The sequence below is a fragment of the Magallana gigas genome, chromosome 2 (assembly GCF_963853765.1).
Source record: "Magallana gigas chromosome 2, xbMagGiga1.1, whole genome shotgun sequence".
In the NCBI taxonomy this organism is placed as follows: Eukaryota; Metazoa; Mollusca; class Bivalvia; order Ostreida; family Ostreidae; genus Magallana; species Magallana gigas.
Genome location: NC_088854.1, coordinates 12,351,268 through 12,369,285, shown reverse-complemented (window position 1 = coordinate 12,369,285; position 18,018 = coordinate 12,351,268). Strand labels below are relative to the sequence as shown.

General features: G+C 32.5%; 2 protein-coding genes across 2 annotated transcripts in view; one reads left to right on the top strand and one right to left on the bottom strand.

Moving 5' to 3' along the window:
* Positions 1-2,662: 2,662 nt before the first annotated feature.
* Positions 2,663-4,216, bottom strand: LOC105334412 (uncharacterized). The gene is made up of 2 exons (XM_066076416.1): positions 3,325-4,216; positions 2,663-3,271 (listed from the first exon to the last, which is right to left on the bottom strand). Exons 1-2 carry the CDS (start codon positions 4,185-4,187, stop codon positions 2,932-2,934), a joined length of 1,203 nt encoding a protein of 400 aa, XP_065932488.1. The 5' UTR covers positions 4,188-4,216; the 3' UTR covers positions 2,663-2,931.
* Positions 4,217-11,499: 7,283 nt separating this feature from the next.
* The window catches only part of LOC105334413 (galanin receptor type 1), a 29,330-nt gene continuing 22,811 nt past the window's right edge, over positions 11,500-18,018 (top strand). The window contains exon 1 of the mRNA XM_011437852.4: positions 11,500-11,936. Within this exon, the coding sequence (XP_011436154.4) occupies positions 11,609-11,936 (328 nt within the window). The 5' untranslated portion in view covers positions 11,500-11,608. The remainder of the gene's footprint in view (positions 11,937-18,018) is intronic.

The following is an 18,018-nucleotide window of genomic DNA, read 5'->3' as shown; positions in this document are numbered from 1 at the left end:
ATATAAACGCAAGGCGACCCATAACGTATCAACTGAGTCAAACGACAAAAATTTTTCATTTGCATATTTTGAAGGACATTTTATTTGCAATTGGCGATGGCTATCAGATTCAGTCCCCGAAATGCACATTATTCCACCATCCCAGAAATCAAGAGGCCTGAATGTCTAGACTTGTTACAGAGGACATGCACGCATCCTTATTTTCTAACATGTTTAAATAGTTGTTTTTGATTTCAAGGTGGAACAGAGTGTTGCAGCATCAACTTTTACTCAATTAATCCCTTTGATAAAAATGCATACTCAGCCCTTTACAATACATAATAGTGTCCGTCACTTTCATACCTTCAGATGGGTTTATATTTATAGCCTCTTTCTAAAACTAGGTTGTCTTTCTTGAAAAATCGAACTCTCCTGTGTTATGAGATTGCACTTTGCGAACTTCCGGTAGGTACAAAGTTCCGAGTGATCTCTGGATTCAAGTAGATATATCAGTTTATGATGGGGAAATTATATTGCTGTGCTACAAACTGTCATAATTACAGCGGGAAAAGTGTTAACAACCGAAAGGCGACTTTGCATAGATTTCCTGTCAATAAAAGACACAAAGGTATATGGAAAAATCGTATCAGCCGCAAGAACTGGAAACCAACGAGTTGTTCAAGACTGTGTTCCGAGCATTTCGTCTCTCTCTCTGGTCCCACAAAGGAACACCCATTGCCATCTATCTTTCACCACAAAGTATTTAAGACTACAAACGTAGGTGGTTTTTGTTTTAACATCGCATATGCATATGTTCACAAGTATAAAATAATTATATTACACATGTGTAATTAGGGGCATATAAGTAATGTAGTCTGGGATATAAATTAATCATTACAGAGGTGTACTGGTTGAAATAACAGGTCTCAGAAGTGTGCTTTCAAAGTATAAAAGTATTATTTTCTGTATTCGTGTTTGTGTACCCCCTTATTAGTATATATGGCAGTATTAAATACTATCACAACATGAAATTTCTTAATTTTTTTTTCCACTTTAGAGGATGATCTCATGTTATATAATTAGGAGTAGTACAATTTATGGTTATCAGTAATTTATATCACAATTCTTTTGGACACATTACGTCAGATATTGATATTTAATATGATCATTTACAGTTTGACCACACACCAGAAGTTTTGAAAGAAGTAGTCGATAATCAACAAGAACATTTAAAGATGGGTCAGGTTCAGAGACTTCGCAGTCAGATTCTGCTGAAACATCGAGCTTCAAAGTTAATTCAAACCAATCAGTGTTGGACACATCGATACTATTGCATGATTACTGTGGCTACATTGACACATCAACCTTATCCCAGCCGAAGAATCAATTCACACAAACTGATGTTCTACAGAATAAAAGTGTTGGGATTCAGAAAAGTGAAAGTTACAATGATGTTTCTGAAAATAATGATGTTTCTTCAAATATTACATGTGATAAAACAACAAGTACAACCTTTATACCCTTTTTAACCATCGATGACATAAAACAGGACATCTCATTTTACACTGGTTTACCTAACAAAGAAACTTTTTATTTATTGTTTGAACACCTATCCGTCTATTATAAATGTGAAGTTTCTGATGTTCTCGGAGGAAGACCAAGAAAACTAAGAGAAGTTGATGAATTTTTGATGGTTTTAATGCGTTTAAGACTAGGACTCTTAATTCAAGATTTGGCTCAAAGATTCAACATATCTCCATCAACCTGCAGTAAAATATTTAATGAATGGCTAAACTTGATGTATGAACATCTAGAATTTTTAGTAGCATGGCCAGACCGAAATATCATCAAAGAAAATATGCCCGACAGCTTTAAACGAAGATACCCAAATTGCCGTGTCATAATAGTCTGCACGGAGATCTACACGGAAACACCTCAATCATTATCCAACAAAGGAAGACTGTATTCAGACTATAAATCACACATGACTTGGAAAGTCCTTATTGGAATCAGCCTTAATGGTGTTATTACACATGTGTCGGATTTATGGAGTGGGAGCACATCTGACAAGCAAGTAACCAAGTTATCAAAACTTATTGAAAAATGTGAACCCGGAGATGCAATAATGGATGACAAGGGATTCCTTATAGCTGATCTATGCACTCCAAATGGAATCCATCTCATAATACCTCCTTTAAAGAAACATGGACGGCTAACAAAATGTGAAGTAGAGAAAATCAGAAGGATTGCGAATTTAAGAATTCATGTGGAACGAGCAATGGAGCGAATTAAAAATTTTAGAATTATTCAAGGTGTAGTTCCAATATCACTTCATGACAAGATGTCCAAAATAGTGTTCGTTGTTTGTGCTCTTTGTAATCTCATGCCACCTCTTATTCAATCATAGTACAGGGCAGTCAATCTACATATATCTCATTTGGTTCCTCTATAGTATTATACTAAATGTCATGAATTTTCTTAATCTAAAGAAATCCCGACTCCAAGCAAATATGTAGTGACTGCAATGTTAATATGATTTCACTGTTTTATGAATATGTCTATTCTTTAAGAATATGAAATAAATAATAATTCCATGTATAATTGTTTTATTTTCATCAAACATGATCACAATTTAAAATAATGAATACAATTTGCAAAATTTTGAAATATCTCATTTGCAAGGTAGATTCAATGTTTTATTGCAATTTCTTTAACATATAAATAATATACATTATTACCAGTACATAAATCTTTGATTGTTGTCGTGCTAAGATTTTAGTGTTAACAGAGTTTTTCTTAATGCATCATTTGAGAACAGAATTAAAAAATCTTTACCCATCACTATAGTGTTGTATATTAAATGCATTGAAAAAATACACAACACCCAAGAAAAACCTTACTATAGCTTGCATATGGGTTAAAAAAAATGGATTAACTGTCATGGCCCAGTGTTTACAATTTAAGACCCCGTTTAACTCTGTCTGAAAAAAGTTCAGGTAACACTGCAGAGCAAAAAAAAGTATTCAATTTTGGTAACATAACATTTTCCCAAAGTTCTTCATCATAGAAAATTGTTTCAAATTCTAGACCTTTATTTGTCCATACAATAAAGTGACACCACTTTCTTTGTGTAATTGCCATTTCCCCTTGGACCTGGTAATAATATGCATGGTTTTTCTTTAGTCGTAACTTCTTATTTTCATCTACATGTAAATAACAGAAAAAATTGTCACTTAAGGCTGCTTCTTTTGGATGCACATCTTTAAAGCTGTACGGACTCTTCACTTCAATTACACCATGGTAAGGGTTTCAATGCGGACAGTACACTAGTCCATCAGGGCTTGCAGGTGGGGGAGTGCTTCCCTAACAACTAATCCAGTCTCCTGATATGTGAGGGGTGGGTGCAACTCCCTCGCCTTCAGTAGATAGCTGTCTATAGCAACTTTCTCGTGCTCTCTTCCCCATTCAACCGCTGTATTAGTGAAGGTTGGACAGTATCCAAGAATATATTTCAATAAATTATCTGGTAATGTTTCAGATTTTCTACGAACAATTTTACCAAAGTCTGACGCAGTTAGGCGTCCATGTCTTGCTTCTTTCCATTTTGGGTTGATGCTTTGACCTATTGTCATTTCATTTATGATTTCACACTCTTCTGCAGAAATGTAAAGAGACTCAAAATATTGCATAAAATGTTGTTGACAATTTTCTGAAAACAAATCAACATTGTCTTTGTAACAAAAAGATATTTGATGAAGTTCAGGTATGGCTCTTTCAAAAACTGGTGCAGTTTGTATTTTTGAGAAGTTTTTAAGCCACCCAGCCATTGGATTAATTTTTTCCAATTTTTCTTTAAATTCTTGAACAGATGGTAAGGTTAGGTCTGCACTTTTATTACTGACACTGTAAGAAGCTTGAGCACTGGTGTGTTTTTCTGTCTTTACTTTCTTAAAATTCATATCTTGAGCCTTTTGGGGGGAAAGATTTCTACTGCGTGGTTTAATCCACCCGCATGCTTTGGATGTTGGAGCAATTTTACCAGTGTGCTTTTTATCTGCAATGTCCACTATTCCGTATAGCAATGCTGCAATATGGTTGCAAGCTCCCCCTTCTCTAAAAGTAAATAAAAGAATTATCTTTATGAAGAGAAATTTTGATAAATAATTAAAATATGATTTACATGTGCACAATTGCATAGTAAATTTCATCCTTTATGAAAAATATAATGAAAGTTTTTGTTATTATATGCTCAGTGTCATGTCAAATTACAAAAAATGTTTGTAAACACTAATTTATAATTAAAGTAGATCCAGTGTTCTGTGACATCACACTTTTTTGTAAAACTTTAAATTCTTTAAAAAATGTGCAAGATAGTTTTATTTATTTTATGTGAATATAATCACATGGATGTAATTAGAATTATTGGTAGGTTCAAGATATTTTCGCACTTAATTTTATACTAAATTTCCAAATTTTTATATATTTTATCTATGCAAAGGGGAAATAACTCTTTTTCTGACTTTTCTCTCAGTTGTATGTCTAAATGCTTTAGTTTTTCTTATACTAACGATTAATTTTAAAATATTTTTGTAATTTTAGTTTTCTGATAAAGTTGACATTGAAATTAAACAAGAAAAACAAATTTCTGCCTACAAGATTTTACTTTTAACAAAAAAAAATACATTTTTCTAATGCTAAAATATGCTTAAGTTTATGTTTATCTGGCATCTCAAAAAGTGTGATGACATGTATATTTTTTCTAACAATTGATGACATTTAAGTCTATTAAGTCGAAATCAGTTAGGTTTTCCAACTTTCCTCAGAGAATTTTACGAGTATGGAGCTACCTTAAATGTTTTACTGAATCAACAAATATAAATAAACCATGAGATACTTTTATAGGATATACCATGCAGTCATGGTTTATGCACACTCCTCAGAAAACTCGAAAATTTACTTTTATTACTTTCACTTACCCTGCAACACAATTGCATTCCGCTGTGTGGACTCTACCACTGACTTTTGACAAGCACACCCAGGTTCTGTATGCTGGTTTCTTGTTTTTATCTTTGGTAGGAATTGATGGTAAACAGTTACATTTTACAATGCAATGTGAAGAGTCTTGCGAGACTACATTGTAGATTAAGTTCGATATTCTGAACGTGACCTTCATCATAAAAAAATTCTGGCTTTTAATTGACGCCTTGCAGACTGTTGGTTTGAATCAAAGGTACGTTTACTTAACACAAGATAGTAGTAAACTTCGTTTTCCGTTAGGTCAGGGAAATGCTCACAGTCCGTTACCCAACCTTCTGTTAGATGCGATGGAACCGGTAAGTTTTCACCGAGCGGCGTGATTATTCTATCCTTTAGCGATACTACCAAATTGTCGCTAGGCCTATCGTTGTTCAGATCCAATCCCAATTCCTTCGCTCCCCTAGCTCTTCGTACAAGTTCCGGTTTATTTCCAAAAGTTGGTTGCCGACACTTTTTTAAAAATTCAATCAGTTGTTTTTTTGTCATTTTATCAAAAGACTCCATATTCTGTTTTTTGTATACACGTACACTGAATGGCGCCAGCAACTTTACCTACCGGAAGTAAGTACCTCCAATATTAGAGAGTCAAATAGGGGAAGTAACTAGGTTATCGAAAGAGGCTATAGTGTTGGTATAACCTCTTCCTTAATTTTTCAGAATTTACAAATTTTATTGATTATAAATGCTATTGAAAAACGCACTAAAACAAGAAAGTTTATTAAAAAAAACTCTAATAAAAATAAGACGGCACAAAAACACTGTTTCTAATAATTAGTTATACCTTATGCTCTGATGTGATATTTGAGAGTGAATTTTGTATTTATGAAATGCTAAGAATTACTTACAAACACTTGAAACATTTCTCGAAAAATACTTGAAGTTGTTTAAAAATAAAGTTGTTGTGCAAGTGATCAATCATCAATCTGATCTATTGAAAAAAAAAGTTTGTTAATTATTTTGTACAGCACAAATCATTGTCAATAATAAAATTATTTGTGAAAGATTTGCTAGAATTAGGATGAGAATGGTAATAGTTTTATATTTATATTATCTTTATTCCAAAATCTGATATCTTAAAAAGAGATAAGGATGGATGAAAAAAGCTTGATCGTATATGAATTGATAGGGGTTTAATAATTTTTGATAACTATAAAAACTGTTTTGAAAAATAATGTTTAGGACATCATTGATGATGCATTAATTCGAAAGAGTGCACAGCGTAGGTAAACCTACTGAATTCAAAACGAAGCCTTGAAACATCGTTGTTAAATGCAACTTTTTTTGGAAAGGGTGCAGTGCGTTTGTAAACCTTCTGAATTTAACAAGACACCCACACATATTTGGGGTTTGAACAGTTGTGGAAAGAGTACCCAGTGATGAGAGCCACGAGACGAAACTACAGCAATTGTAAGATTCGAGGTTGATAAACTATAAACAAGCAAAAAACTGTATAGCCCTCCAAGAATTTGCAAAAGAAACCCCTGGGACCTAATGAGAGACGGAGTCTAGCCGTGATTACCGCTGGCGATGACCACAACCACACGGTAATTCGATAAAACGATTCTGAAAAGAAATTAATCTAATTTACTATTCTAGTACGTATCTCTTCTTTGAATTTACATGTACTATTGTATTCATGCAGAATAACATTGTGATAAAAGTACGCTTACTTTAGACTTTTACCTATGTATATTTTATTTTTCATTTTTAAATTTCATTTTTTTAAATTATAGAGTATGAATAATTTATTTGATATCAGAATATACTTCAAAGTGTTGACTGATAAAAATTTCTCATGACGACAAATCCATTGGCTCTTTATTATACCTGTTTACATGTATTTGTGCATGAGAAGCTTCTTTATTGCTTTGCTTCATGTGTCCAATCAGTAGTTTACATGTTAACCCATGAACATCCCATAAACAAACAGATCCAATTGAGTGACAATGCAAACCTGAACAACATCACTGGTTTTTTAAAATCCATTTAAGCATCATAAAGGGACAGTGACAATTGTTATAAATTATTTTTCTCAACACAAACACACCAATTATAAATTTATTTTATTAATTCTTTAATTTTTTTCCTATTTTCTATCTTCGTTATTTTTTCATTTTTTTTTTCTTTTTCACTTTTCATTCATTATTATTTGTTGTCTAATAGTATGAATCTTTTGTTTGAATATCGTTTATTTTACATGCATCATACTTGTATTATTGATTTAATTGCACAATGTATCATGATCTTGTTTGAAAGGAGGGGACAAAAATAGGCCATGCCTGCTGTCCGATTTCAATCCTATTTCATTTTGAAATAAAATATTGTTTAAACAAGATACCTGTGAGCAAATGCTCACTAGTGATACCCCCGCTCTGATGTAAATATACAAAATAAGCAAAGTCGACATTTAACAGAAAGCTGGCATCCGATTGGTACAGAAATATATCCCACAATATGGCATGCCTAAACAAATAGTGTATTAAAATTTCAAGCATCTGCGATAAATAGCTGCTGAGAAATCTTTGAGGAAAATATGTTTGAAAATTTTGGCAAAAATAAACAAGGAACTCATTTAACAGGAAGTTGACGTCCGATTGATACAAAAATAAATCCCACAATATGGCATGCCAAAACAAATAGTGTGTTAAAATTTCAAGCATCTGCTATAAATAGTTGCTGAGAAATCTATGACGGAAATTTGTTTGAAAATTTTGGCAAAAAATAAACAAAGTCGTCATTTAACCGGAAGTTGACACCCGATTGGTACAAAAATATATCCCACGATATGGCATGCCTATACAAATATTGTGTAAAAATTTCAAGCATCTGCGATAAATAGTTGCTGAGAAATCCTGACGGAAATTTGTTTGAAAATTTTGGCTAAAAAATAAACAAAGAACTCATTAAACAGGAAGTTGACGTCCGATTGGTACAAAAATATATCCCACGATATAGCATGCCTATACAAATAGTGTGTAAAAATTTCAAGCATCTGCGATAAACAGTTGCTGAGAATTCTTTGACAGAAATTTGTTTGAAAATTTTGGCTAAAAATAAATAAAGTCGTCATTTAACAGGAAGTTGACGTCCGATTGGTACAAAAATATATCCCACGATATGGCATGCCTTAACAAACACTATGTAAAAATTTCAAGCATCTGCAATAAATAGTTGCTGAGATAAATGTGACAGAAATTTTTGTTACAGACGGACAGACAGACGGACGGACGGACGGACTGACGGACGCAGAGGAAAGCTATAGTCCCCTCCGGTGAAACCGTTAGGGGACTAATAACATCTACTCCAATGGAGATAGTTCTGCATCCCTTTTGTTAATTGGAGCTGGGTAACCTCATTATCATTCAACTATTCAGAAATGTCTCTCGCACCATTTCAGTTTCAATACAATGCTAAAAAAATGTGATGTCTACGGGGATGTTGTATTGCAGCAAGCCCGGATGATAACGTTGAAAAATTGCGCGATGTATTCCGAGTGTATTCCGAATGGATTAAAGATGTAAACAGTCCCCATTTTAAATCTCCGTAAGGAATCTGTTTTCGTTCCTGAAAATTTTTCGGAGTGAAAGTTGATAATGTGTCAATGAAATTATCTTGGAAATTATCCCTTTCAACTATTACAATTGCACTTCTTTCACAGGTATGTGAATTTTTTAAAAAGAATATATCGACCAAATGTGATGCATAATTATCTTGGGACAGACTATATAGGAGATCTTTGGACAAGTTCTTTAAATAGAAAATATTTTTAAGAATTTCGAAATTGCTGTCATAATGCTATTGTGATGCATGGCACATATACTTGTTTAACTGAGATTCTGTGTCTAAAGTTTTATTAATAATTATTAATTTTGCAAAGTATTCAGTAAAGAAATGGACCAGCTAGTTGCTTGGCTTTTTTAAGCATCCTTCACGTCAAAAATCATGAATTCTTCCGAAGCATATCATATCAGTATATTCTTTTTGATTGAAGGGTTTCATGTTAAAGCGATTGAGTTTTTCAGCGCACCTGCTCAATAAGCCAATGTCCTCACACTATCCTCGAACAGTGCTGTTGAGCGGTGAAGTGCATCGGAAGCCCGTTTTCAAGGATTTCTGGAAAATTGATATCCTCAGATAAAACTGAACTACGTTTGACCGCCAACACAAGGGTATAAGATTTAATTAAAAACTCTATCAATGATGAATAAAGTATGTTTTTAAGTATACGCTTGTGGTTTGAGTATCAGAAACTGAAGAAATGAGTTTAAAAAGGTTGTCTATATATACACTGTCTCAATTTTTGCCTCCACCACTTTTCGCTTGAAATTTCGATAATCATAAATACCTTTGTGCTCAAACTACGTTTTTTCACTACATGTAATATGAAAAATGTCCAGATTATTTGTTTTGAAACGCCCCCTCTACCGCTTCAGGCTTCAACACACATACAAAAATAGAAAGTCTACGAGGATTTTGCATTGCATCAGCCATGTTATAACCCGGATGATAACGTTGAAAAATTCTACGAGGTATTCTGAGTGAGTTCCGAATGGTGAAGAGATGTAAACATTCTCCGCTATAAATCTCCGTAAGAAATGTAAACTTTTACGAGTGAAAAATGATAATGTGTCAATGAAGATATATTTGAATTCTTCCCTATTATCGATTTCAACAGTATTTCTGTCACAGGTATGTATATTTTTTGAAATTATCAAAAAATGATGTAAGCAATAACTTGGGACAAACTATAGTTTGTAAAAAGATATTCCAAAAATATTATGTTTAAATATTGAGGTGGTTTGAAAGTAACAGCTTTTTTTTAACAAAGTAGAAACACAATAATAATTGTGACTCTGGCATGTTTTGGAATGATGTACATGTAGCTCCAATCTAACCCCGCAGCACACACACCATTGACCCTCTCTCTAGATGCACAGATTAGTAAGGTTTTTGCATAGTGAACATAAGAATCGATTGTATTTAGTGTTCATGTAGTAGGGTTTGAATTAGTGATTGATAGTGAAAACTGTGAGTATTTTATCATCAAATCGGGTTTTTCTTTGCCAAAACGTTTCAAAACCGCGCCAGAAATTCATTCAAACAGTATTTGGTTAAAATGTTCCTGTAAAGACGAGATAGGAATTATAATTTTGAGAGAATGAGACCTAAAAACGGAAAATTAAATACATATTATCTGCTAATTGTTTCCTATTTTAAGACCTAGCCTAATTACGGGCCGCCGGAAGGCGGTCCGTTATTTGATATACATTTAAATATTGTTACTGCGTTTCTGCGGGATGGTTCTTTTTTAATAGAATTAATATTATGCTTATTTTTATGAATTAAAAGTAAATTTGCATGTAGAAATATGTTTTATGCCTTTTAAAAAATATCACATATTTTTTGTTTTACTCGTAAATGAAAAATATGTCATACTAAGTAGATTGTCGTGTTTAGCGTGTTTTTATCGAGACTATAATATATTCGGAAAATTTCGGAGTTCTTCATTCTTTTCAAAACAATGCATCGGCATCGGTAAGCGGGACATACTAAAGACCTGAAATACCAAAGACCTGAATGTAATTAAATTTTATATAAATGATATATTTGAATTTCTATGTGCCGGTCAAATAAAATGACTTTGTGTGTTTATTTATTATATTTCCATGTAAAATGTGGTAGAAAATATCATGAAATGACATCCATATCAATTATTTACGCAAAAATATGACAGAAATGAAAATTTTAATTGACTGGACATTTTGAACTAATCCATTTCTATTTTATCATGTGGTCCCTTGAAATCATATAAACTAATGCATTAAGTTTTCATTCAATACAATGCAACAAAAAAATGGTTTGAAATACATGTACATAATCTCCAAGAGAAATATTGTGAGTTGAACTTTGCATCATAGTAATGTACAAATCAATGTGTTCTCCATTACTTCATATCATGGCAATTGTCATGTACAATTACCGTTAGAAATGCTTACAGTAACGAACTCGATTCTTAATGATAATAGTAAAATATTAAACTTCAAAACAAGTTGCTGAAAGTATATTAAAATTTACCATAAAAATTAGAACAACCAACTCTTAGTTTCTTCTTATTGGTGTGTTTTTATGTAAACAACCAATGATTCATACAACAATTATGTTTTTGCAGCCCATTTGACGCTTGCATCAATATGATTTCTTGTTTGTATATTATAAAAAAAGGGTGGGTAGAATGTAAAAGACTGAAACACTACCCCTTCTATGACGAAATGTTGTTCATTATTATCTCTTTGGGATTTTTTTTTTCAAAACGGACCTGTTCTAAATATAAAAAATGTTTCCAAAAAGAATGTAATAATAAAAATTTCATATCAACATTTGAATTTGTTTGTCAACAAATGAGACAGTTTCCGGCATGTGAATCAATTTTATAAAGAAAGAGGTAACTATTCATAAATCAATGTTGCCAGCTGAAAGAACACGCGACTTGCGCTTGTTGAAGTCTCATGTGATGACAGAAGTTAGAGATGTCGCAGCAAGAGCTCTCAGCAAAACCGATAACCAGTATAAAACCAACAGCATCTCTTGAGTGATGTCAGGGCTGCATGCGGGAATGAACCAGAATGCTTCTTTCTTTGGACACTTCAACTTATCTTTTGAACACTGGTCAACAATGAACACAGAAAACAACATCATTGCGGAACGGGTGGTGCCAATCATTTTTATGGTGATATTTGTGACTGGAATTTTCGGAAATGCGCTCGTCGTGTACGTTTTTATACGGAACAAAGCGTTCCGCACTGTTACTAATATGTTTTTGCTCAATCTGGCGTTAGTGGATCTCGTGTACCTGTGTTTTTGTTGTCCTTTCACCACGGTAAAAATGCTGGTCATGTATTGGCCGTTTGGAAATGTTATGTGTAAGTAAAAATTATTTTTTCAATCTTTGTTAGCAATTCAACAGATAGCATTCTATATTTTCTTCAAGGCGATGGCGCAAAAAAATGCGGGCTTTTGATTACGTTGATTAAAAATCCAAATTAATTAATGTTTAAAAGATTGAAAATGATCTGTTGAGTTGTATGTTTTAGATTCTGTAATTGATGCATTATTAAATGTAAACTGCAGAAATCATTGATGAAGTTCGCTTCGGGGATACTGAAGCTTAAATAATATAACAGGGCAATCGCGCAAAATGCCAGAACATTATGTTTGAAACTTTTATGCTTTTAGAAGTGGCCAACTTCCTGTCTTTATCTTGATAATTTTCAACCGCTATGGACTAAATATTATCATGCAAGAAAATGATTACTTTATAATGGCATCCTTGCAATAATTTTAATTGAACAAGCATATCTCAAGCAATTTCAATCATATTTGCAATTTTTGTTTCGTGTAGGGAATTTTAAGAGACAGATTAATGTGAAGCTACATTTCCTATGTATGGGTTTTTAGTTTATACAGTCTGGCTTATTCTTCGTTTTTTAAGTTTCAATTTTTGTGTGAAAAATACCAATATTAATCAAAATGCTATTTTTTCAGATAAACAATATTCTTGGTATTATATGAAGATATTACTTAAATTTAATGTAATTAAATAAATGACATAATTATATTAGGAAAGTTTTCATGGGTTAAAGGTGTAATCAATACATGTAATACATTACTTGGATTTTACATCATTTTGAACAAGAAAGTGCCAATCATTATCAATAACTTGTGATATAATTAACAATGCATTACGTGATCCCAAAATTACTTTGATTTGGCCGTGTTCTATAAAGAAATAATATGGAAATTTAAAACAAATTCTCTTGCATGCATCTTGTCCAGATAACCATTAGCCACTTTATTTTCCATATTAGGAAGCATTAAAAAGATAATTTTAGAATCTATTTTGGTAAAGGAAAATTCAAATTTTACGATGCTGCGGGACACTGTGTCACGAAATTTACCTCATCACTTTTAATTTTGGATATTGGGGTATTTTCGTCCGTAAATCAGCCATAATTTAAACTTAAAATCGGACAAGATGATAATGGCATCATTACCGAGAAAAATCACAAATGCCGATGATCTGTTAGACCGAAATATAAATGATTAATACAAACAACCTAGTTTAAAGTCTTAATGACGAGTTTGAATATCGAATTAAGTTACTGGGTGGAAGAAAAAATGATTACCAGCGTACCACAGAACGGAGTTTTATACCGTCGCATTATATTGATCCTTGGCATGCATATACGTGCACACGTACATTACTATACATGTAGACTGTTTCAAACTTATACCTATCTGGTTTGATTTTCGGGCCAAACATATTATAAAATGAAATAAAGATATATTTTTGCACAAGTACTTTTTAATGTTAAAAAGGTAGAGTGCCTATAACGCAGAAGTTAAATTTTATTTTGAAATAATGTGGTAAATATAGATTTGTAATAGATTTTGATTACTCAATGATTCACGTTTCTGTCTTTGTGCAAGGTTGTTTTACATGTGTTATTAAGTACTCTGTAATTTTATGATGATTCAAACAACCGAAAGATCGAGATCCTTATTCGCTTTCAGTAGGTGAATTGCAATTTTTGAAAGTGAATTAATCTAATAAATATACTAGGCAGCCGCAATTCCTACAATTTCCTCTCCTCTCAAAGGCACGGCATATGGCCAAATTGTTTGAAAAAAGGAAAATGTTTACATTTATGTATACCTCTTCAATTAAATACCTGTCTCCATAAAAATAATTTTGCGACAATATGCTCAAAAAAACATGCTCAAAAACAAATATAAAAATTCCAAACGTGCAAAAGTATATTTCTATTCATACAATGTTTATTAATGCTAAAGATAATCTTATGCAAAGTTTTTAACCATATTTATAAAGTATGATTACATTGCTGCAGTCGTACCATTCTTTTTTTTTTTATCTTGGTTTTCCTAGGGAAAAATAAAGCTTTCACTACGCACGTAAGTGCAAAAAGAACTTTTATAAGAGGAAAACGGGAGCCTTGTTTTTGAAGTGGAGTATTATGATAGTTGGAATGTTGATTACTTGACAGTGGATTACAATAATCTAATTTATACACCCATTGATTCAAATATCCTAATCATTCCCTCGCTAGAACTTGAGAATAAGTTCCAAAAAACCAATTTCATGAAGCATATATCGTTGAGCTTAATCTTTATGACTTAAAATTCTAGGTATGGATTATTCTTAATTTTCATATTTCATTAAAATAGCCCGGCTTTATCGTAGCAAAGTTTTGTTTGGCGTGCCATCAAGAACACGTTTGTTTTCTACACGGTCTAAATATAAGCCACAAGGATGCGATTCTTCCGTCGCGACTTTGAACGGAAGTAAACAAGAATTTTATTTAAATTGCCACGCAGGCGACAACAGGTTGTAGATATTTCTGTGTTGCACAAAACATAATGATCAGTTCGAAGCACTGAAGTGTAAGAGATTTTTCAATTATATCCTGAAGACAAACCTCTATTGAATACAATTAAACAATTAACCGAAGTGTCGGCCCTTTGTTTTTACTCCAGTGTACATATCTCACCATGTGGAAAATTATAAAATATATTTACAATTTCCGGAAATAAAAGTATTATCATTAATTGCATTCCAATCCTTTGACATCACTGTTCAAAGTGAAAAAAAATCTGATAATTGAACAGTTAATTATCAATTACCTTTCAGTTGTTTAATTGTAATATCATCAAATTATTGCTTCAGAGTCTTTGTCAGAAAGAGGGAGGGGGGTCATTTTTTTAAAGCACGTGTGTATGAATAAGTCGGTTTATTGTATTTCGTTCTGCAAGCATTGAGTGAGAATACTTGTTGCCCTACACAACATATGGCAATGGGGTTATTTTAGTATATTGGGTTAATTTGCGTGGAGAGCATTTTCCTAATGGCACTTGCCTTGGTGCTGTATTACTGCAAAGCATTAGTATGTTCATGCCGATTACCCAGTTGTATTAGAGATCAAAGATGCGTGTGTCAGATGACAAGTTTGAAATCAAAGAATTCTAATCTTAACTAGAACACATTTTGAAATTATTATTGCATAACCCCTTTCCCATTTGGCGATATTGGAGACATTGTTGTTTGAAGGGGATAATTGTATGCATATATAAACAAAAATCGTGTACGAAATATGATTTTATTGGTTGTAAATAATAAGTCATGTGGGTATTTGCCAAATTTAAATTACGCCCCTGTATCCTTATTTTTTGTTGTTTGAGTAACTGTATGTCATAAACAATTGAGCATCATTAGCATCTGAATTCAGTTGTTACATCAACGTTTCAATTAAAATCCCAGTTGCATTGTACATGAATCTACATGTATTTTGCACCACGTTGTATCAGTCTTTTATTAATCCACTAATAATATATTCATTTTTTCTCAAATGGAAAGACTTTTTTTTTTAAATCTCAATGCTTTTTTAAAAAATGATTTATTGGCCGTCTCACCTTCATTCAAATATTTATTTATGAAAACAATTTTGCCAAAAATATCAAACGGCATATTTTTGGATTGATTAATTGACATCATATATTTTATGAACCGTTCCGTTTCTTGTCGTAGCAATACTCCAAGAACATTTATACATGATAAAAATTATTAACATTTTCGACATTTTGAAAAATAAAAACAAAATTCATAAACAAACACAAAAAAAACCCGGACAAGTAATCTCTTAAAATGGACACATTAACAAATTTTAACAATAATTTTCTGTTCTTGTTCACGCTGATAATTTTACTGTGTAACCAATTATTTAAGAGGCAATAAATATTAAGTGTAAGAAAAGTAAAGTCTGTACTTTTGCGATTGTGACCTTCGGTTCAGATAAGTAAACGATTGATTTTCATGTGAGGTAAAAACAAAAGTACACCACATCGACACAGTTAGGGGCAAAGAATATGAAAAGATATCTATGGAGTCTTGGCAATTAATAGTCTGACACAGCAAGAACATATTGAGTATGTTAGTTTAAGGTGACAAAATTTCAAAGAACTGTCTCGTGCTATTATAGATCTATAGAACATTCCTCACATCAGCATGACTGGAGGCTGTTAGTTCTTCAGATATTGGCCTGCATGTTTGATAATAATTAAACATCGGTAAAACATGTATGATGAATCTACAGATATGTTTAGTTCTTAGAAGTGACAGGAACTGGATCATTTCCACTTTTATTAAAAAAGTCTCTGACATGTACATATATATGCAGCTACATCTGTAGTCCTTGGTGAATTTTTATATCAACGCATTGTCATTACGTATCCAAAGTTTAAATACAACCCAATCAATAACGATTCAAGGTTAAACACATCACGAAAAATGAAGCGTGCATCAAAATTACTTCCATATTTTTAAAAAGAACAAGTTTTATTTAATGATTAGAATAAGGATGATATTTTTCAAACATATTTATAGAGCACCACATGTACAATGCTGTTTGATGAACAAAGCACCAAGTAATATTGTAAATTTGAAAAACGAACTTTATATATATAATAATGGATCAATATGAGTTTGAAGAGAGCAAGCATTAGTGGGAGAAAAAGTATAATTCACAGATATGCGGGTCAATTTTTTCTTCAGTGATTGCTTGAAATAGAATAAAGACGACTTAAATAAATACTTCTTTAAATTATACGAGCAGCTGAATTGGGAATATAATCCCGATACAACCCATTCGCAATGGTATAATCGATTTAAAAAGTGTTTTTATCCCTCGCTTTCACAAAATAGCGGAGGACATAAATGATTATGTCCTCTGGATATCCTTCTCTATGAGTGTAACACTTCCTTTTCAAAAATTGCAAATATATAAGGGTGTTAAATTCGGAAACTGTTTATGAAATTGAAGAACGAAAGTAAATGCACCGGAAATCAGTTGTAAAAGGAACCGGCATGGACAATCATTTGGGATGCAGTTTCCGATTTAATCCGATTTGATCTGCCATAATGACACTTAAACCCGACAAAAATCCTGATTTCTTTTACACATAATACATAACTTTAAAGTAAGTATGCGGCGACGTTTTCTGGCCATTAAAAAGCTGGGAATGGGGTCGTTGAATTGTAACCATAGATTTTATTGGTAAACTGTTTAAATGCTGTCATTAAGACTACAGTATATGACAGACGATAACAAATTTGAGAATCTTCTCTCTTCTTTTTGGATCAGCTTTTGTTCCCTTTAAAGTTTTAGTATATGTGTTTGTTTGCTGTTTGTTGTTCTTTACATTAAATACTGGCCGATGGTCATGGGAGCGAGAAGGATGTTTATACGATGGTAAATTCAAGACCTCAAGGTCTAGATATATATACATATAGTAAAGTAATCTTTATTTTAGAATGATATAGAGCAAACCGACACAACATTAACACCCCCCTCCTTGCACTAAAGAGTATATGGTTTATCATTCTCGAACAAGGCCGACAGAAAGAGATCATTCATTTAAATTGAAAAATAAAAATCGGGATGGGATACCCAGAGGAATTATAAAAGAAGTTTCTCTGATGAGTATCTGACGCTTGTTGAAATTAACGCTCTTTGTCACGTGTATTGATTAAAATGTGGTCGTTTATTTTAAGGCTTTCAATAAATAGCTAACACTGACTATGAAGAATATCTATTATTTTTTGACACGTATTTCGCAGATCACTATCCGCAATTCGTTCTAGAAAAATCGTAGTTCACAATTCAAAATAATTCATATTTGGGGCCCGAAATTTTCAGGGTCATCTAGTATTGGTTAATCACTACCATCGTGAAAACAAGGTGATGTGGTCATTTATAGTTTTAAGATATGGAGCCCCCCCCCCCCCCAAATGCACTATTCACTATAAAAAGATTTAAAACTCGAAACATTGAGGGCCCCTACCCTTGGCGCTGAAATTTTCAGGGTCATCTACTAGTTGTATGCAACTACCATTGTGAAAATATAAAGAAGTGGTCAACTCTAGTTTCTTTA

Bases quoted from the DNA above. Each gene is read 5' to 3' on its own strand.
- LOC105334412 (XM_066076416.1), bottom strand. From the start codon at position 4,187: ATGAAATTTACTATGCAATTGTGCACATGTAAATCATATTTTAATTAT. The intron at 3,272-3,324 runs GCAAGCCCTGAT...TTACCATGGTGT, and splicing joins AGGGAAGCACTCCCCCACCT to AATTGAAGTGAAGAGTCCGT.